Source organism: Podarcis muralis, chromosome 16 (assembly GCF_964188315.1).
Source record: "Podarcis muralis chromosome 16, rPodMur119.hap1.1, whole genome shotgun sequence".
Classification (NCBI taxonomy): Eukaryota; Metazoa; Chordata; class Lepidosauria; order Squamata; family Lacertidae; genus Podarcis; species Podarcis muralis.
In genome coordinates, this window is record NC_135670.1 from 26,700,459 (window position 1) to 26,721,957 (window position 21,499).

Consider the following 21,499-nt stretch of genomic DNA (forward strand, 5'->3'; position numbering starts at 1 on the left):
AGAAGTAAATGATTCGGTTTTCGAACATGCCTCGGAAGTCGAACGTGCCACGCGGCTTCTGCTGAGTGCAAGATCCTGAGGCCTAGCTGTTGGCTGTTGAGTTTTCGATTTTTGAACATTTCAGAACTCGAACGGTCTTCTGGAACGGATTACGTTCGAAAACCGAGGTACCACTGTAGTAGTAGCAGTAATAGTAGTAGTAGTAGCACTCCAACCCATCTGACTGGGTTGCGCAGCCACTCTGGGCAGCTTCTGACAGATCTAAAACATTAAACATTAAAAACATTTCAGTCCCGTGATGGGTCCTGAATCCAAATTGGAAGGGATGCAAATGGTCCACACCCTCCAGACTGGCCTGGAGTTGTTCAGCAACCAACCGCTCAACGACCTTGCCCAGGAATGGAAGATTTGAAGCTGGGTGATAATGGCCGTGTCCGAAGATGGTTTTTTAAAGAAGAAGTTTAATAACTGCCTCTTTAAGGGGTTCAGGGAAGACTCCCTTACAGAGGGAAGCATTCACCATCCCACACAGCCCATTGTCCAACCTGCTTGGCTCGCTTTTATGAGCCAGGATGGGCAAGGGTCAAGGAGACAAGTGGTCGGTTTCGCTCATCCAAGTAGCCTGTCCACATCCTCGGAGGCAATAGGTTGAAAATGATCCCATACAACCTGACTAGACAGAGCTCTGGCACTCTCCCACCCCAGCTCTGCTACCATGGTGGAGTCTACCACCTCCTGTATTGAAATGGAATCCATCAATCAATGCCCTTTTAGAACCAAGGGCCCCTGCCCCAAAATGTTCATAGCATACAGGGCATGAATATGTCAGTGAGTGTGCAGGCATACTTGGCAACTCCTGGGTGGATGTACAGGGCTGCCATGCTGGGTTCAAGCAATGTTTTGATGGACCTGAATTAGTATCAGACATTACTGGTTTTTATTAGAAATGGTTTGCTGCTCTGCCTGCTACCATGCTCATTCCACTGTTTCTTTCGCCGTTAGGGGAAATGTGCATGGCCTGCCTGGCCAATATCTGTTTCGTTTGCTTAGATGAGCAATCCTTGCAGAGGGGCTGCTGTAAGCGTTTGAACTCCCAAAGCCCCTGACTGTTCCAACAATCTTCTATTGTCACTGAGAATGGAAAACTTGAGATGTACGTGACCCAAAGTGTCAATGGTCATAAATGTATTGGACAGTTCAGAGCCACTGCTTCCATCAGATACAATTTCCACTGTTGCTGTTATCCTTGGTTTGGAATCAAATCTATTTCTGTTTAAGCTTTTTCTCCTTTGCAATCAAGCCGTTTCCTGATTAGGGAGTGTTAAGTCTGCAGTCCTAAAGGTTATTTGTATTGTAGCAAGGAGTAAATGCATTTAAATTGGCGATACTTCAGAGAAAACATCTTTTGATGGGACTGCAAGCCATCATGCTGAATTTAATATTTTCATTCGGCAACTGTCTATAAAGTCATAAATATCTCCTGAGGGATATGGTAGAAGATAGAAACTAGCAATCCTACAAAGTAATATGATTCTGCAATAGAAGAGGATCAGAGCACGGCTATGGTTCATGTAATGGAACTATTGCATGTTCAACATTTAGTGGGCATGCAAAGATATGCGCACATTAGACCAGAAGAAAGCTGGAATATGATCATTCCTGACAAAGGAATGCATAACCCCGGTCATTTAAACTAGATAATCTGAGGAATATTATCAAGACAAGAATTTTACACAATTGCTCAGTGTGAAGGAGCCAAGAATAAATGGAGCATTGACCACTATGAAAAATAGTACAGGTTTTTTTTACATGTGCCCTTTAAAAAAAATGAAGATACTATTGGATGTCCAAAATGAGACTAATTCGGGAGGCATGGGCTTAATTGGCACACACAATTGGTTGTATAAAAACACAGACAAAAAACCCAAGAGTTTGTATCAAGAATGACTATGGGCACCTTTTACCCTCTTTTCTGTGCTCCAGTGAGCACTCTTGGAGTGGTTGGGAGAACTCAGCCCTAGGCAGTGAGGGTACATGTCGACCTTCCCCAACCCAGTGCCCTCTAGATGTTTTGGACTACAAATCCCAACAGCCCTAGTATCATGCAGCCTTGTTTGACAGAGTGCTCTGTTTCGTGTATTGAGGAACATGTTTTGGACATGCAACAGTCTGCTTATTTTGCTTGTAGGGTTTTGGTTTTTTTAACTGATGAAACTGGCAATTTTCTAAGACAAGATTTTATGAATATTTGTTAACTTTGCCAGCAAAGGGTCTTGTGGGAGCATTGTGGCAGAATCTGTCATGGACTACAGCCCACTTCATCAAATGCATAGAGTGTGATCCTCTTGTGTCTGCAAAAAGAGCCTGGTCACCTTTCACAGTAGCAGTGGTTGGCGATAACAGAATCATCTTGGGATTGCTGTGTAAATTTTATGCATCTGTACTGAGACAGTAGAACAAGGTCTCTATTTAGACACAAGTGACTAGAACTGAAAATTTTCATAAATTGCAATTTCACTCTGGATGTTCCCCTTTAAAGCTGCTTAATTCCAGGATGGCCACATTAAGCTCAGTACAGTGGTACCTCGGTTTAAGAACAGTCCTGTTTAAGAATGATTCGATTTACGAACTCCACAAAACCAGAAATAGTGTCCCGGTTTGAGAACTTTACCTCGGTCTAAGAATGGAATCAGAATAGTGGAAGGGCACGGGCGGCAGGAGGCCTCATTAGGGAAAGTGCCCCTTGGTTTAAGAACGGTTTTGGTTTAAGAACGGACTTCTGGAACGGATTAAGTTCATAAACCGAGGTACCACTGTAACAGAGAGACCCAGTAGGCTGAAAAGTTATCCTACTGATTCCTGAATGATTGCCATTTCTGGTGTCAGATCTGTGTACAATTATTTAACCAGGCCAGTCCCTAAGCAAAAGAATAATGTTTTAATTTGTCAATTTGGGTACAAATAAATAAGGCAGGCTTGCACAAGTTGTGACTCAGCAAGCCAAATGCTTGATAATCTGCTTGTCCACCCCACCCCCACTTTTTCTTTTACTGCCTGCCAGGGGAGTTGTCAAGCAACCATCTGGCTGGCCACAGGACATAGCCAGTGGGCTGCATTTGGCTCAGTAGGTCATAATGTTGTGCTGGCATTTTCTACAAAAAGAGATTCAAAGACCTCTTTTAAATGTAGGTGCCTGAAAATACATCTGATGCTTGAGTCTGGCTTTGTTAGAAAATAAAATGTTTTAAGGCTCGCTTTTGGATGGTGAGTGGCCTTTTCTTATTGACAAACGCTGGTAAACTCTATTTGAGGAGTTAGGAACTCACTCCGCATAGGACAGGTGGGATGTGCTGGAACCGCCTTGACTGGAGTGCTGCTCCCGCGCTCAAGGAATTTCAGCTTCCAATATTAAGCCAGAAGCTTCCTCTATTTCAGCAGCCCCAGTTCTTTTCCTCCCCTGTTTCCATAACAACGTGTCTGTAATGGAGCACATAAATGCATTCTGAGGTTTTCTGACAGCAGTGCCCTTCCATCGTTAGCTTGTAAATCCTAAATTCTCGCAGCAGAACCTGGGGAGACTGTAACACAGAGGGGGTTTCTTTAATGGTAACTGTCAGTCCAGCCCAGAGCTAGGCACTGGCATTCTCAAGCCCAGGCTCTGAAGGGAAGTGACTCGTGCACAACACTATCCAAATTTCATGTGCAGCAGCCCCAGCTGGAAAGGAAAGAAGGATGGCTCTTGTGCACTCATTCTTCCATCCTTGCATTTTCCTCTGTGCCTCTGCACAATTTCTCTCTATTATTCACGTCAACAGAGTTAGCTTGAGGGGTGAACGGCTGACTCATGTGGAATTGGCTGCTTCCACAGTGAGACCCCTCTGATTCAGACAGGGGAAACCAGACACATGTTTCAGATGATGTTGGTCCTGCTTCATGTAAGTTTGAGTACAACGTGTCAGATGATGTTTACAGGCTTATCTGCTTCAATATTATTTAGAGGACAAAAGCCATCCTAGCATGTTGAGATGTGTGTTTAATTGTAGAAAGTAAGTGATTTGGGGGCAAAGGGGGTGAGCAGGCGGATCCCCATATTTGCCAAGTAAAGGGGGCATATAGCAGGTGCAGCTGGATGGGCGCTTGCTAAAGTGCTCTTTGCTATAGAGCTGTTAAACGTATGGATTATTTATGCCTTTCCCCCCTCCCTTGCATCTGGCCATTCTCCTTCGTCAGGCAGCTGCAATGATTTCAATGATTTGTTTAGGTAACATATGGATGCCTGTTCTGCTAAACCAGAGGTTTTCAACCTTTTTCAGTCCACGGCTCCCTTGACCAACTACATTCTTTCTGTGGCACCCCTGTGGGGCTCAGGTGCCCAGTTGTATCACTGCTTTCCAGCAGAGCTGGCAGCCTCTCACCCTTTTTTCAAATACCCTCCCTTGTGGAGTGTTCCCTCAGCCTCCTCTCCTCTCCCTTCTCCTTAGGAGTCCTCTGGGCAGCTGATGTTGCCACCCCTTGGTCTCTGAGCTGCCCACCCTGCCCCAAAGAGAGGTGCCTCCTCACACTGCCCCATAGAGGCCTGGGACTACAGCAAGGGTTGGCAGACTGGCTGGCTGGACTCCCTCGCCTGCTTGCTGGCCTACTCCAAGGCCACCTCAGCTCCTGGCAACCAGCACCTTCTGACCATCCCCAGAGACACCACTCACCTGCAGAGCTTGTAGCCAGGGCTGCTGCAACAAACAGCTGTGCAAGCCTTTGGGAGGCAGAGATGCAATATGGCATCAGTGGAGGGAGGGAAGGAAACCGGGACGGAGACCAGAGTTGCCTGTGGCACTCCTGACTATCATTCAAGGCACCCCAGGGTGCCATGGCACACTGGATGAAAACCACTATGCTAAACCATCACCTCCCCCTCTCCTTCTGAAGTTCCTGGATGGTGTGTCTTAATCTCTTTAGCAGATAGGCATGGCTCCATTCTCCAAATGCCTCACTAGGGCAAGGGTTACCCAGTCTTCTAGGCCAGCCATGCTTCACATGCACAACAGTCAGAGCAGTGGGAGATCCCAGAAGTCCAACTGTTTTATTCCCTTCAGACTTCGTGAACAATTTATTTGAAATTTTCAGATAAAATTTATAAGTGCAAACAACTTCTGTTAGAGTGGAATAATAGGTTTTCTTTGGTTCTGGGCAGCAGGGATGCATTCTCCTTACCCTGATCCTCAGATCCCTACCACCACAAAAATGTGTGCTGAAAATTAAGATTTGTGCTTAGGAAGGCCCCGTTTAAAGACATCTTAACTGGAGTTAAGTTTTAAGGACAGGGCAATGTAATGTTACTTGACTTTCTGCCTTTTGCATTTTATTTTCGAAAGTGACAACATTATCATCTTGACATACTGGGGGGTGGTTATACACATGTGCTTGAATGCATTGTTAAAAATAGGCCTCCTTTAAAACACACACACACACCCAACTCCTCCAGTTCCCTTAAACACAGATTGAGACTTCCTATATGATGCATATGCACACATACAAATGTTGCCTTCTTCACAGAATCAAATCGAGTTGAGCAACATTACATTTCTTTCTCGACCAATGGTTCTGATTTTGTGGGAATAGCCTACCTACTTAAAATGGATTTGCAACATTTTGGCACTGATACTGTGCTTAATCCTCTTGGAATTGTAACTGGTTTAGAAGGCATCAGCAGGGGTCCCCGATTTCTGCCTCCACCCGTGCCTTGCTCTGGGGAGATGTTGTGCATGGGTCGGAATATTGCGCCACAACTCTGTTTGGTGAAAGATCTCTCAGAGAAGAAGACCACTGTTCCATGCAGTGGCCTCCTCAATGTCTTGAACAATAATGTGAACACTATGTTACAATATTCATAGAGAGAGAAGCCTCACAATTAAATGTGCAGTATACGTTGTTTCAAAGCCTGTACTGTAGCCAAGGTGAATCCCTAAGAGATTGCTATGCTGACATAGCAGCGTCAGCAGCATACAGGTCTTGCTTTGAGCAGAGCAGCCCATGGATCCTCAATCTCAGATTCCCAGAGCAGGCATTACTAGGGATGGACCATCCTCCTGCTTCCCCAACATTCTCTTGAGGGTCATTAGGACCAGAGCAGAGAGACACGCCCTTTCCTGCTATCCAATGAACTATCAAGGGCAGTACAATTCACTCTTGCCAGAAGCCCAAACTGACCGCTTGCAGAGGGCTTTTGAAATCAGGGTTTGGCCTACATGCCATTAGCCCAAGTGCTACAGGTTGTCCACCCTGGTATAGTGCTTGCCTTAAGGGTGCAACTAATTGTTACCAAACAAAAAACCTGGAGAATAATTTCCATATCTGGTTTTCCTTTCCCAGTGGCTTCCTGTGGGTCCTGGCACCCAGACACTGGGGGCAGATTTGGTGAAGAGGAGGAGGACTTGGCATGGTGGGGGTGGCACTGTCTGCAGCACCCCTCTCTCTTTTCATTGGCTGATTCTGCCCCCTGAGCCAAGATTTGAGCTGCAGCCCTGCAAACGTGCTTATTATGGTGCTGCAGCTAAGGAGGCCTCTTAAGGCCCTCATCTCTAGACTGCAGAGCAAGTATTACTGTGACATGGCTGCAAAATCAGGGCATAACAGACTTATTTTTTAATTATTTTATTTTTTGTCCCACTTTCCTCCCAAGCTGGCTCACAACATTGATTAAGACAGTTGCAGCTAAAAACACACCATCAATAAAAATATTTTTTTAAAAAACCAATTAAATAAGTACAGTGGTACCTCGGGTTACATACGCTTCAGGTTACAGACTCCGCTAACCCAGAAATAGTGCTTCAGGTTAAGAACTTTGCTTCAGGATGAGAACAGAAATCGTGCTCCAGTGGCGTGGCAGCTGCAGGAGGCCCCATTAGCTAAAGTGGTGCTTCAGGTTAAGAACAGTTTCAGGTTAAGAACAGACCTCCGGAATGAATTAAGTACTTAACCCAAGGTACCACTGTAACCCTATTAAAAATTAGTTAAAACCAATTTAAAGTGCAAACGTACAAAGTGCAACACCCACCCTCAGAAGGACCTGTCGCAACAGACTTTAAGTGGCCAAAGGCCTGCTAGAACAAGGAAGTCTTTGCCTGCCAGCAAAAGGAAAGCAGAGTCAGGCAAAGCTCCCATGGAAGGGCATTCTACAGTCTGGTAGCAGACATCAAGAAGGCCTTCTCTCATGTCCTCAGCAAATGTGCCTGTGAAGGTGGTGGGACTGAGAGTGGCGTCTCCCCAGAAGATGTCAAAGCCCAGACAGGCTCATATAGGGAGATATGGCTGCTTCAGGCAGCCTGGACCCAAGCCATATAGGGCTTTGGAGGTGGAATAGGAAAAATCCTTCACCCATGAAAAGCAGACTGGTCTCTGTGTTAGGGAATCATTCTGCCAGAAACAAGTAGAAAGTTTCTAGTTTTTCCTTTATATATGGGAGTGGCACTCTGAGCTTAATTATCATCAGCTGGAAGTGCAAATAAGAAGAAGACATCTGTCCGAAGAGTATTGCCTGTAAAATATTCTGAAGGACTGCTCCTATAATTTACGACGTGTAGGAGATGAAAGACTTTTGTTTGAAAGTGTGCAGTTAATTGCTGTTTATGTTAACAGTCGAAAATATATTGGCTACCGTAATGCTTGTACCCGGTCTGGGAATAAAATCTCTTGACTGAGACTTCACAGAGTTTGTGTGAGTCATCTTTAGAACAACTTCGTCATTGTCCACTGCTTCTGCGCAAGAGACAGAAAGAAGATAAACTCTGCTAAACAGTTTTAAAGAGGTTTTACCTAACCACCAGTATCTGCGCAGTTAAAGTGTGTGGTCGGTAATCTCTAATACTGTGCTGCCTTGTATGGATGGAGGCAAGAATGCAGCTTCCACAATTAAAAGTGGAAGCAGCAGCCAGGAAATATATTACCAAATCTGCCATTAGTTCTCTGATGCAAATTAAAGAAGAAAAGGCAAGAGACCCATTTTATTTTTAAACAAATTCAGAAAGAGCTTAATAGGGAAATATATCCCTATTACGGTAAATGCTTAAAGGATTATGTGGAGGTGAATGTGGGAGTGGGAGGGACCGCAAGAATAATAGTATACAGTGGAAAATAATTACCCACTCCATTTGCAGACAGTTTTTAATGGAGAAATATTAGGGGCTTAAGCTACAGTTTCCCCCTCAGGCCGCCATCTTGGCAAAGTAGCCCTTGCTGTGATAAACTGCAGCTGGGTTTGGTGTAATTATGACCAAAGGGGGCGAATTGCCCCCTTTCTGTACCGGCAGTCAGGAGGGGAGCTGCAGGCAATGGGAAGGGTGCCTTTGGGGGCTGCCTGGCTAAGGCTGTGCTTGTACCCAGTCTGTCTGTGGAAGATGAGGTTGCCGTATACACACGCAAACAGGTTTGCTGCTTTGAGCTGCTCTTGGCTCCTGTCTTGCTGTGGAATAAAATAAGCACATAGGGTTGGCTGGTGGGTGGGGACAGACATACCTTTTCCTCAGCTGCATTTGTTGTGCTTCCTTAAAGATGGGGACCTCATGACACTGATCTGCATTTCTGTAACCTCCAAAATGGACTGCTGCACAGTAGTGCAGAGGAGGCTGCAGCGAGTGCAGAGGGTTGTCACTTAGAGTCTTCTAATGACTGGGGTGAAAGGTGTGAGCATGTCCAGTCCAAATAGGCTTCTGGGCTTTAAGGCCCCTTCAGCCCTACGACCCATACAAGCCTCAGGGACCTTGGAAATACTACACAAGAGGCAGCAGAACTCTTTATGTCCTCACATCCTCTGCAGCGAGTCACTGTGAGAGGGAGGGAAGGAAACACCTCCAAACCCACCTCCTTGCTTTCTGATGGGGTGGGCTTGGGGTAGGTGGTGGGGAGGAAAAGCAGGAGGCCTTTTCCAGCCTGGATTCTGATCCCTGAGGGACAAGGGTTGGTGATGGGGGCTAAGCAGCTCAACTATGCTTTTGAACAGGCATTTAACAACTGCCAAAGCTGGCTTCTGAGGTCAGGCCCAGGAGAACTTTGCTGGCATCACTACAGCTTCTCTGCTTGCTGTAGCAACTGCTCCCTCTGTGGAGTACTAGGCCTGAAAGCCTTGCCAGGAGCATCTACCTCATCCCATTTGTAAAGAGCATAAAGGGTTTCCTAAGAACCTGCAGCTCTATGAAACGATCCAAGTAACATCTGTGCTCCTGCCTGTGGGTCTCTGTACCACCCACCACCCTCTTTCGCATAGTTTCAGCTCACATATGCAGAAAACTTATGAAGAATCCTCTGCCATTGGGGGCAGTGGCGTAGCGTGGGGGGTGCAGGGGGGGCCGGCCGCACCGGGCACAACATCTGGGGTTAGGGCAAATCCACAGGTTAGGGGGCGCAAATCCATGGGTTAGGGGGCGCAAATCCACGGGTTAGGGGGCGCAAATTACTTGCCTTGCCCTGGGTGCTGACAACCCACGCTACGCCACTGATTGGGGGACACTTGGTGTGGACACTTTGAGAGCCTTTGCGCGGAATGCCTGTCTCTGTGCCTGCTTCAGCGCTACAGTACCTGATGCACACAAACACACACACACAATCTTTCCCCGTGTTTCTGAATATATTTACACCTATAATATCACCATGCTTATTTGCTATTTCCATGGAAACCTGAGTAGGAACTTCAAGTGACTGCATTCAATTACAGTGGTTAGACAAAAGTGTGTTCCCTCGTTGTCTACCGTCAGGCCATTTTCTGGCAGAGCTGATCCAAGCTAAGTGCTGTTATAATGACTGATTGACTTTTATATGTATCACCTTATTTCACTAGTTCAGGGCTGGTTACCATCTGAAAAGATAACCATGTAAGACATACAAAGTGCAATGCTCAAGCTATTAACCCTGTTCTGAAATAGTCAATATGCAAGCTTGCAGCTGGAGCCCTTCTGGCTGGCTGCTTCATCCCTCTCCACTCCAAGTTCACAGCCCCCTTTGCAGATGGGGACTAACTTCCCCAAACCATTCTTTTCTCCCGCTTTGCCTTTGCTAATTTTACCTCATCTAATATTCCGTGAATCATCTTGATTTTCCCTCTGAGCTGAATTCCTTTTTCTGCTCTAGACAGAGAAGATTTCAGGGGGGGGGGTAGGGGGAGCCTGGCTGCCAGTGGTTGATGATGATGGAAAGTAGAGGAGCCCTGGACTGCTCTGTAATGCCAGAGGTGTAAGATGAACTCGTTGTGCTTTCAGGACGTAGGGGTGGAATGCGACACTGTGACAAAATCACACAAGTGGGGGGAAATAAGTATTACAAGAGGGAACTTTGCTACTGTGGCTCAGAGTCCTTCAGTTTTGAAAAGAGGCAAGTGAGAGTGAGGCTTTATTCTGTCAAAGTCTGGATTCCATTTCAGAATCACAAAAGCTGGTGATCTGGCTGGAATTTCCTCTCTTCCCTCCAGCGTGATGCTGCTTCAGAGTGTGATTCAATCACAGAGCCATTAATGAAGAGCATCATTCACAAATGGCATTAATCTGCAGGGGCATTTGCAGCGGAGAGGACATGACTCAAAGGGAGGGTGTTGGGTGTAAGGTAAGAGCTCTTGAATTAGTCCCAGGAGTAGTATGTGGAATTCTAAAGCATGAACAAGCATGACCTTGGATGCTTATCCATCTTAAAATGATTTGCTTCCTTTATCTTGTGATTTCTCCAGAACCAAGGCTACTCTGCACATGGTTTGTTTCCTCTCTTGAAGGCCTTGACGTATAAACCAGGCCAGTGTTATTCCCTGCATGGTTTTCTGCAAATTTTCTCCGTTTGTTGTATTAAAGTTCCTGGAAGATACTGTTACAAGAATTCAGCCTTGTATAAGCATTTGACTTGTTCATAACATGAATGTTCTGCATTACTCAACTCTGAATATCTTTCCATATACTAAAAGCCTCCAAGGCACATTGATCTCTCTTTGTAACTGGCATCACCTTGGGTGACCTGAGGTGCTCCTAAGAAAGGCCCATCCAGATGGCAGGTTTTGGAAATCGAGCCATTGTTTGGATTGACAACAGCTTGTAGAATTTATGTACTTTCTCCCTCTAAAGGCCTTGTTAATTGTCACTGGCTTACTGTGTTGCTGTTATTATTGTTGTTATTATTATTATATCAAGTAATACCTGGAAAGGGCTAAGGAAATCCAGGCTGCCCACACCCATGCTTTTCTGGTTCAAAACAGCACTACTTGCAGATCTGCTTGTACATATATAAATTTTGAAAACTATTTCTTGTGCAATCCAGGCAAAGTTAAGCAACTTTAAATCCCATCAAGTATGTGCTTAATCCCCTCAATGAAATAAATGAGATTAGAAGTACCTAGCCTCTGCTGGATGGAGTCCAGCGGTCTTGGGCTCTGGTTTCCACAAACAGCTTTTCTATCAGGAATTAGTGCCTGAATCTGCTAGTTTCCCGTTCCCGTTCCCAGCCCCCTTTCCTTCTGTAATGTCTACTAGGCTGTAAGTCTGTGGTCTTAGCTTTGTACAGCACCTAGGATAATGTAGGTGATTTCTAAACAATAAATAAGTGGGAGGAGGTTTTTGTTCTTTTGCTCTGCTGTGCTTGGCAAGAGGAGTACAAGTTTCCTGCGGACACAAATGTAGAAGTCACCATCTGGCACCTGACGAAATGCTTGGCCTTGAACGGTCACAAATGGCGCTTGAGCGGTGGGCTCCCTCCTCTCTGGAAATGATTACTTCAAATACTTTTGAAACGTCGTTTTTTAGTGGAGTTCAAAGTTATGTCTTCACTAAATAGGAAACAGTGTACCATGGACAGCTCCATGCGAAATCATCCTAGCAGCACGATGGCTATAAAAAATGTATGTTGTTAAATGATGTCTTGGACTTGCTTGACATGTGATGAAGTTCTCTAAACAGAAAGCGTTTCTCCTCTGCAAGGAAGCAGCACATAAATTTGCCTATGTGGCGCCAATGAGACTGAAGGAGAAGGGTTGTAACTCTGTGGCCAAGTGGATGGTTTGCATGCAGAAGGTTGTGGGAGTGTGGATGTGCACGTGTGAACATGAGTTTGGAAAACTGTTTTTCTGTTTTATAACTGGTGCTGTGAAAGCCTTTTGTGTTTGTTTGGTTCCTCTACCAGAACGAGAGAGAAAGAGATCTGCTGTTTCCAAGTTTAAATTAACGAGTGTTTGCAAAGCCTGGCACTCTCCTGATATTTTGGACCTCAACTCCCATCAGCCCCAGACACCACAGCCATGTTGGGTGGAGCTGATGGAAGCTTTAATCCAACAATATCTGGAAGGCAGCAGGCTACTCAAGGCTGGTACAAGCTAACACTTCTTTAAAAGAAAATCCATCTTTGGAGCAGCTTGGGTGAGAAGCACCTTAAGACTATTCACTGAGGAGGCTATGGCTGTTGAGGTTCCTGCGTAATTTTGTGTGCGATTCTCTTGCTGATGCTTCTGTCCTTTCCCACAGAGTCGGATGGCTGAGAGCCTTCGTCTTTTTGACTCCATTTGCAACAACAACTGGTTTATCAACACCTCCCTCATCCTCTTCCTGAATAAGAAGGATCTGCTGGCCGAAAAAATCCGCCGCATCCCTCTGACAGTCTGTTTTCCGGAGTACAAAGGCCAAAACACTTACGAGGAGGCAGCTGTCTACATCCAGCGTCAGTTTGAGGACTTGAACCGCAACAAGGAGACCAAGGAGATTTATTCACATTTCACTTGCGCCACTGACACCAGTAATATCCAGTTTGTGTTTGATGCGGTGACAGACGTCATCATTCAGAACAACCTCAAGTATATTGGTCTTTGCTGAGGATCTGTGCAGATGAATCTGGTTTCTTAAGGTGATGTGAAACAGGCGAGCCACAGCTGCTTGCCACAGTGGAAACAATGGCGCAGTGCTTGGAAGACCCAGTCACGGAAGGGAGAAATCTGAAGTATGTTCACAGATCCCTTCAACTGCCCACACACCTTTTTGCAAAAACAATGTCTTGGAGTGTGCAAACCTCCCACCAAATGGCGAGGTTCTGAACTGTATGGAAGTGTTTTCACTACTATCACATCATCCACTGGCTCATTCCGTCTGTTTCATTCCCCCTCCCCCCCCCACGAGATAGCAGAGCTTACCATGTTCTATGTATAATGAGACAGATTGTTGTCCTTATTGTCCTAGAAACCATCATACTGTTGGAATGATGCAGAGCTGGTGAGTTGGGGAGAGGGCTGTGTTGCAACTCCCAACCCCCAAGAGGGAAGAGACCAGAGGCTAGAGAACAGACATATCTGAGCAAAGGGTTCCTTTAACCTACAGTCTGGTACTTGACCTGTAGATCATGTACACATGGATCAAGCGTGCACAAGCACCTAACTTGCAACAAGTACAAAAAACATACTAGATACACACATTGTCTTTGCACCATGGTTTATCATGAATAATCTCTCTGTCGAAGGAACTGATAGCGCAGAATCATCCCTGTGAGTCCCTGCCATCCTGACCAGTATAGCCCCTTCTGTTGTTCATAACTTCAACATGTGTGCAAAAAAATAAGAAATGAGTGGAAATGTTAAGTAATGACAAGGCCAAATTGTGGTCAGTGTTTCTTCTACCAGTGAGGAGTTTTATACATCAAAAGTCTTCTTTTACATCTTTTTTTGCCAAATCTTTGTGCTCTTTCACAAAAACTCTAAAAGTCGAATAAGTGGTTGAGTGTTGTTGGTTTTTTTTTAAATACAGATATATGAAGGTATACATTTTTTTTAATTATTGTTTTGTGTCTGGATTTTGAGTGTGCCAACGGACAATCCTGTTCCATTGCTCCAAGGAAATTCTGACAAGTATGGCAACATTTGCAACAGCCTTTCTAAACACAGGAGCCAATGAAACTGTGTACAATATAGCCTTTTAAGTCATTTTGTTTTGTTTTGGGAGGGGGGTGTTTATTTTTTAAAAATGTGCTGTAATTATTAGGTGAACAGATGAGTGATATGAACAATACTTAAATGTCTTGATATTTAAATTTACAAAACTTAGTGGAATTTAAGGAATGGAAGTGATGCATTCCTCGGCTCCCTTTCATCCTGTATGCCAATAATACTGGATGGCATATTACTCTAGCAAATTTACAGCTAAGTTTGAATGCCTGAGAAGCTGTGTGTGAACTTACTGGATAATCTCACATGGATCCTAGGGCCAGTGCCCAGGCGGTTCCTTCTTCTCCCCCTTGTCCCTTGCAAAAGACTTCTTACAGACTTCAGTGTAAGCTAAGTGTGTAAATAAATATACATTCAAGAATCGTAAAGCACATAAATGCACACACATACACACACTTGCTCTTACACTCACACACACACACACACACACACACACAATCTCCTTCTGCCTCCCTCCGTTCCCCAGTTGTATGAAGATTAGTGAGAATTCTCAGCCAAGGGCTCTAAGAAAAACCTAAAGAGAAAACAGTGAATGATAACAAAAATTACCGGCTGTCCACTTTTAAGAAAATAAATCTGAATGATCTTAACTGATTTATGGTGTGTGTATGTAATGTTTGTAGATCTTGTGATTCTAGATTCCACACAGCTGGGTTCTTATGTCATTTTCTGCAAGTATGCCTTCTTCTGGCATTAAAAACCTGTTTAGTTCTAATTGCTTACGCGATGCGATCAAGCCAGTACAGCTACTGAATAGGAAATGGGGGACAATTCTGTTCAGAAAAAGCTGAAACAGCTGGAGGTTAAAGGGTGTGAATAGTACTTTCTGGCAGAAGGGGATTCTCCTGCTGCTTAGCCCCAAGGGGCACTTCTCATGAACACCTATTGCTACAACAATCTTTAAAGGAAGAGGAACGTTTTTCAGAATTGCTGGTGCCAGTGGTAAGCGACCAATTGCTGAGTAGAGTATCAATTTGAGGAGAGCAGCAATACGACAAAATGAGCTGTGACACTTTGGAAGAGGTGTCCTTTTACTCTGAAGTAAAAGGCCTCAGAGGTCAGTGGAAGTGCCTTTGTCTGCTCTCTTCTCCTGGAACTGCAATCTATGGATTCTTGTCATTATTTTAAAATGAAGTGCTGAGCTTGTACCTGCATGCCCCTTGATAAATTGGGGTGGGGGGGGGGAGGACTGGAGCAGAAAAGAGGAGAGAGAAAGAGCACTTGAAACAGGATTGTGAAATAGCCAAGTTCAGTTTCTACTAAAGGAAATTAGCAGGCAAGTTCTAGCTGAATTCATGATGTTTGTTTTCAATAAAAGGAGACTGCCAGTGGAGGTCAGCAGTGACTGCCGGGAAGGAAAAGATCAGTCCAAACCACGTCTCTAATAAGAGTAGAAGCTCTGGCACAATTTGTTATAGGAAGAAGACTTTACAATGTTGCTCTTCAGTGGAGGCTTAGAGCAGAAGACCATGGCAGATTATCCTGGGAGGCAGCGAGGGTTCTCCCCACGCCACCCCCGGTACAAATATCAGTAGCAGATGGAGGAGAACTTGCTGATCTGCCCTGAATCCTAATGCTTTATTGTGGAATCACCTTTCATGGCCGAAAGCTTCCTTCCTGAGATGTGTAAAGTAGATAGTGAATGAAGAATCTACGGAGATGGGCTATTGCTGCTTGAAGCTCATGCCAAAACGAACCATGTGGGAGTAGGGATTGATTGAAACCACTGAGGTGAGTAATGTTACATAGGACTGTATATTTGGCCTCTAAGGTTACAGCACTTTGGGGGGCGGGGTATTCTTTGAGCCATGTTAAAAATCCCAGACACTCCAAAGCCAATTTTCAAGCATGCCAGGAGATAATTTAAACCATGGAATGATGTTTTAAAATGCTACGGTAGACAAATTGGGAGGGAATCCGACCTTTTTGCAACAGGGAATATCTCCAGTCCTGCATCTTTGGGAGAGTTCAGCCAAGACTGGATGATGGAAACCATAGCCATGTCCAGCACACTTAAATAAGAAGGAGTTTTACTGAAGGCATCAGGAGTATGCTTAAGAGAGACTGTAGCACAGATGAAGCAGCACAGCTTCATGTAGCAATTTCTCATTTATTACATCCTTCCTTTCTGCCTCAGTTATAGGCACAAAAGGTCACTTGTGTCATAAATCAATAAAGACAATTATTCCCTCTATTTCCAAAGCTCAATAGCAAATGCCAAAACGGCACCATGGAGCATAAGACTCTCAGGGTCATAAATTTGAGCCCCACATTGGGTGAAAGATTTCTGCATTGTAACGGGTTGGACTAGATGATTCTCGTGGTCCCTTCCAACTCTACAATTCTGTGATTCAAGACATGTGAGGAGGCAACAGCAAGCTGGGTGGGGGTACCCCAACCAAGGTTTACAAAAAAGTGCAAAAAGAATTTTTGCAAAGCAGCTCAGTGAGGAGGACCGAACATGCTGGCTGGCTGGAAGAGTGGACAGCAGCACTCCAGACAACAACATTTTGTTGCAGAGTCCCCCTTGTTAAAAAAGAGACAGTAGAGAGTATAATAGGTATCAGCCAATCAAATATCCAGCAAGTCACAGGGCCGAAGAACACGGCAGCACATTCAAACATCTAGGCATGGCAACACAGCAAACCCCAATGTGCATTCCCACCACCAACCAAACTTCAGACAGTCTTGGGATGCACAGCAAAGCCTCCTGTTGGAGCTGGTCCTTTAGGTATTCCTGTCCCTACCCTGTTTAGTACAAGGCACATAAATTCAGAACTTGTGGACTGCATTTCATATTCTCCAGCAGTCTTATTTCAATGAATCCAATGAAAACATCTGCTTGGTGTTAATCTTGTACAATGTGCCTCCTTGTTAACAGGCTGCTCAGCCTCAACGTTGTTTTAAATAAACCCTTTAGCCCCTTGAAACTTAAAGCTTAACTCTGGACGCGTCTGTGCAAGGTAAGGGCTAATGCCAGTGTGACACAGGAAGTCAACAACTGGGGTGGGGGGGACTGTGTATCTTTATGAACAGGAGGAGGGGAACTAACCCTCTTTGTGACATGCAGATAGCCTGCCACTTATGTGGGAGTTATGTTCTGGGGATCTCGCCTAAAGCCAAAATCACATATAGTTAAAACACATTGGGGTAAACGTGCAGCGGGATCAGAAGTCTTTTTTTCTCGGACATCCCTCCCTCTCCTGCCCTCCTGTTTCCTGCTTGGCAGGGGGTTGGACTCGATGGCCCTTGTGGTCTCTTCCAACTCTATGATTCTATGATTCTATGATTCTATGATTCCCCTTTTTTGCCACACGTATAAAGCTGAATGTGCACAAGTTAAATGTGCATAAGTTGTGGGCAAATGCTTGACTTTATACCTGGTTCCTTTTTGCATATGGGTAATCACAAAACTTCTATTGAACCATCTGCAATGCCTGGAGACAGTCAGGTTGGGCACCCATACTAGTGACCAGAAGAGGAATGACCACTGGGAGGAGCGCAGAGAGAAGAAACACAATGGTGCATCTACAGCAGCACAACCAGATGCTACCCCAGCTGCAGCAAAACATGTATCTCCTGTATTGGTCTCTACAGCCACAGCGGGCGCTGCAACCTTCCAACAGTTTGACTTCACCCCCCCCCCCCGCCCACAAGGTGCACTCCCCCATTGTCTCCTAAGACACAGACAGATGCCAACAACAACTGAGAACAAAGCACCATTCTGAAAGGCACGGTCTCCTCTACTGGCCATGTCATCATCAACCACTGACATTAGCAAAGGGTTAGGAACTCCCTGCCTGGGGTCTGCACACACAACTCTGCTAATACAGTGGTACCTCGGGTTACATATGCTACATACATACACTTCAGATTACGTACGCTTCAGGTTACAGACTCCGTTAACCCAGAAATATTACCTCGGGTTAAGAACTTTGCTTCAGGATGAGAACAGAAATCGTGCAGCAGCGGCACAGCGGCAGCATGAGGCCCCATTAGCTAAAGTGGTGCTTCAGATTAAGAACAGTTTCAGGTTAAGAACAGATCTCCAGAACAAATTAAGTTCTTAACCCGAGGTACCACTGTAAGCCTGAGCTTTTATTCAGTTTGGGATGTGCAAATACTTTTCCACTGCACTGGCAATCTCCTGAGAGGCGGGGGCAGTCACAAACACACACGACACAGAGCTGGTAAACACCTTTGAACACTGATACTTTTTCTGTCTTTAATTCAGGCTTGTAAATAGTCACTTGCCTGGTTGCCTGCAGCAAGAAAAAAATCTCCCCTAGGCGACAGAGTAGGTAAGCTATTGCCAGTCAGAAGAGGAAAGTGGGCTTGCTTTTATTTGGTAGCTCACTGAGTGTTCACTAGCAACAAGGAACCAGACCACATGCTGAATGAACTAGAAGTGTGAATCATTCTTTATGCAGAAGCTTAGAAGAGCAATGTGTGATGTTCTGGCACCACCAAGAGACAACTGAACTTTACTACTACATAAGATGCATTTCTTACATAGTGCTGTTAGTCTACCTGGCTCTTTACACAGTGGCAAAAGCAAGAAAGAGGCAAAAAGCCATCCCTGCCCTGAAGAACATCTGACCTATATTGAAATCCCACTGCAGGGCTGGGAGGGAATTGGGAACCATGAGAGGGAGAGAGGGAGGGAGGATGAAGTAAGAAGGGATAATGTGGACAGGCAGCAATAAACAAATAAAATGGATCACAGACAATAGACAATGGTTTTTTTTTTAATCTGTTACTGCATAACCTTACATAGTGTTTGTACAACAACCTTGTAAACATAAGCCAGTATTATTACCCTTATAATACAGTTGAGAGGCTAAAGCTGAGTACTTTGTCTAAAGAGCACAGTGTGGACTTGATAATTTTAGTTGATCTCATCTTAAGTGACAAACTACATCGGCTCAGCAAAGGCAAGGACGGTTCCTTTCACTCAAAGAATTTTAAGAGAAAGAAGCAAAGGCAAAACTGGTTTCTAACCTGAACTTCATTGCACACTCAAAATGCTCTCCAGCACCACCAAATCACAAAACCACAGGACCATAGGGTATTTCTAAGCTACACATATGTAGAGCACTTTAAATGGCAAGGCTTTTGTCAAATTATCATGGGACAGCTGAAAATAAGACCCATGCCCCCAGACCCGCTCACAGAACCAAGATTCCCTGGAGAAAAGGAAATTGCCACTAAATGAGTTGAAGTAGCCTGTTCAATAGCTGTGGGAGGAGAAGTGACCCTCTCCTCCCAACCTTCCTTCAGACCATGGGGGGAATCCAAGGAAAGGTGGGGGGACAGCTGCCCCCCTAAATTAAGTAAATAAATAAAAATAATTAACAGCTCAGTTCTGTCCCCCTAACATAAAGCCTGCTTCCCCAACATAAATCCTGGCTATGCTTCAAACATTCTCAATCCACGCCACATAGCATGTGGGCCACATACACAGACCATGGCTACAGAATAGTTAGCTCCAGTTGAGTCAAGCAAGAAAGCCAGGTCACAAGACACAAGGGGTTTGGGTGAAATCAACATGAAATTCTAGCCTTTACTTGGTTATGAGCAGAGCAGTTCAGCAGTCAGCGTTGTAAATCTTATGAAATTTAATCCACCTTACCTAGAGGCAATTCTGACACGAGTTTCAGTGCATAATGCATATTCCACCGGCAGATGTCAACAGGATCATCCAAAAGCTGTGCCAGAGCTGGAATGACTCCATTTTCTAGGAAGCCGGTCCTACATTCAGAAAATGTATTGGTAAGAAGTGGTTTGTATAAGCACAATATTAAACTCCCCTATTTGAACCTGGGAAAATATGTTGCAGAACAGAAGAAAATCCCTACTCTAAAACGCTTGCATTAAACTTCAGCAAATACCCACCTGCCAACAGAATGCGTTGCCATAATATAAAGAACCTCTGTTGTTTTCTGTCGCACGGTGCTGTCATCATCTAAAAGCAACATCTTCAAATTATCTAGAAATCCTGAAAAACACATTTTTTTATTATTTTTTTGTGCCACCCTTCAACAGACATCTAGGGCAAGTTATAATACACTCATTAAACCACCACAATAGAAAAAAAAACATAGAAGGCAGTGGTAGAATTAAAAACAGCCACCAAGTAGCATGAAAACAGTTGTCTCTGAAACTCATGAGAGATGACTAAATATTGATTATTTGGAGTGCCCAATGGGCAAATAATATTCACAACATGTGTATGGTTCTGTTCCTTTATTTCTGTTTTTGTTCTATTAGCAATTGTTATTTTGATCTTTGTAACAATGATGAAGATATATTAATTGAAACTGTTTAAAAAATATTTGCAACCTTTATAGGGATGATCTCCAGGTGAATGAAGTTTGGACACACAAATCTTCCTTAACCGTGTGCAAAATAAATAATGAAGTGGGTTGCCTGCTCATGTGCTCTGGAACAGTTTCCTGGGATGCCTTCTGGAATACTTTGGTATCTACTATCATTACAATGTCTTTTAGGTCCTATAATTTATGTACCGTAAGCTCTCCTTTTCAGCTCAAAAGGTTTTTCAAAAGAACATTAAACATTGCTTTGCTGGATCTGACCAAAGGTCCACCCAATCCAATGTAGCACTTCCCGCAGTGGGTGGGATCCGCCATCTGGTACTGCTAGAAACAGACTGCCTCTAAATTTGGACATCCTGTGCATTAATTGCACTTTCCATGTGTTCATCCTGAACCTACTTTTTGCAGCAGTATGGTACACATACATACTAGCACAAAGGATGCAAAGACAAATAACATTTTGCTGGTATTTACCCACAGTAGGATATCTCTGTAGCTTTGTGATATCCTACTGGAAATGTAGGTATTCTCAACTCGGTCCCTTGTTCCATCAACTGAATTAAATAAGGGGCAGGCAAACACCCACCCTTGCAAATAAATAAATGATCCAACCCCAAACAACTGCCGCACCTTTTTCCTTTTCAAGAAAACCATTTTATGGCCTGATCTGAATGACTACTAAACCAAAGTTTGGAAAGATCCAGCAGTTTGCTGACCAACCACAGTGCACTGTGACAATGTGCTGCTAGCTTTGCGGTAGGGCAGGTGGTCCCCAGCATGTGACTGCAGAGGTCTGTCCTGCCGCCCACAGGTTCTGCCCCCTCCACATTGCTGCCTTTCACCCTTCTGAAAGTAGGCATGGGAGTAGCATTATACCTACTATTGCCAATAAAATAGGCTAAAGTGTGGGCTTGGATGTATGGCAATTTATCCAGTCTGCAAATGTACCCATAGACCCAAAGAGATTGGTGATCAAGCCTGTATGTTAGGGCCATTGTGTCACCCCTCCCCACTTCCACAGGAGCATGTATCATGAACTGCCCTGTGGGAGGGAAGGAGGCAGATGAAGAAGCCACCCAGGCCTGCTATAGTTTGACTACCCCACTATTCTGGCCTCTAATAGGGCCATTTTTATCACCCATTACACTGGGGGAAGGATCCTGATGGCTTTGTATATGTTGACATTGTGGACTGTTTATCCCACCCCCCCCCCCCAAAAGTT

The 21,499-nt window shown here is 44.6% G+C and overlaps 2 protein-coding genes across 5 annotated transcripts in view; one reads left to right on the top strand and one right to left on the bottom strand.

Annotated features, from left to right (window-relative positions):
- The window catches only part of GNAZ (G protein subunit alpha z), a 40,121-nt gene extending 25,585 nt beyond the window's left edge, over positions 1–14,536 (top strand). Inside the window, exon 3 of the mRNA XM_028709042.2 lies at positions 12,480–14,536. Coding sequence (XP_028564875.1) covers positions 12,480–12,824 — 345 coding nt within the window. The 3' untranslated portion in view covers positions 12,825–14,536. The remainder of the gene's footprint in view (positions 1–12,479) is intronic.
- Positions 1–21,499, bottom strand: part of RSPH14 (radial spoke head 14 homolog) — a 60,446-nt gene that overhangs the window by 37,227 nt on the left and 1,720 nt on the right. For all 4 annotated transcript variants that reach the window (XM_077920579.1, XM_028709043.2, XM_077920581.1 and 1 more), the window contains exons 3-4: positions 19,838–19,940; positions 19,575–19,693 (exon numbers count right to left, since the gene is read on the bottom strand). In XM_077920579.1, the coding sequence (XP_077776705.1) occupies positions 19,575–19,693; positions 19,838–19,940 (222 nt within the window). The remainder of the gene's footprint in view (positions 1–19,574; positions 19,694–19,837; positions 19,941–21,499) is intronic.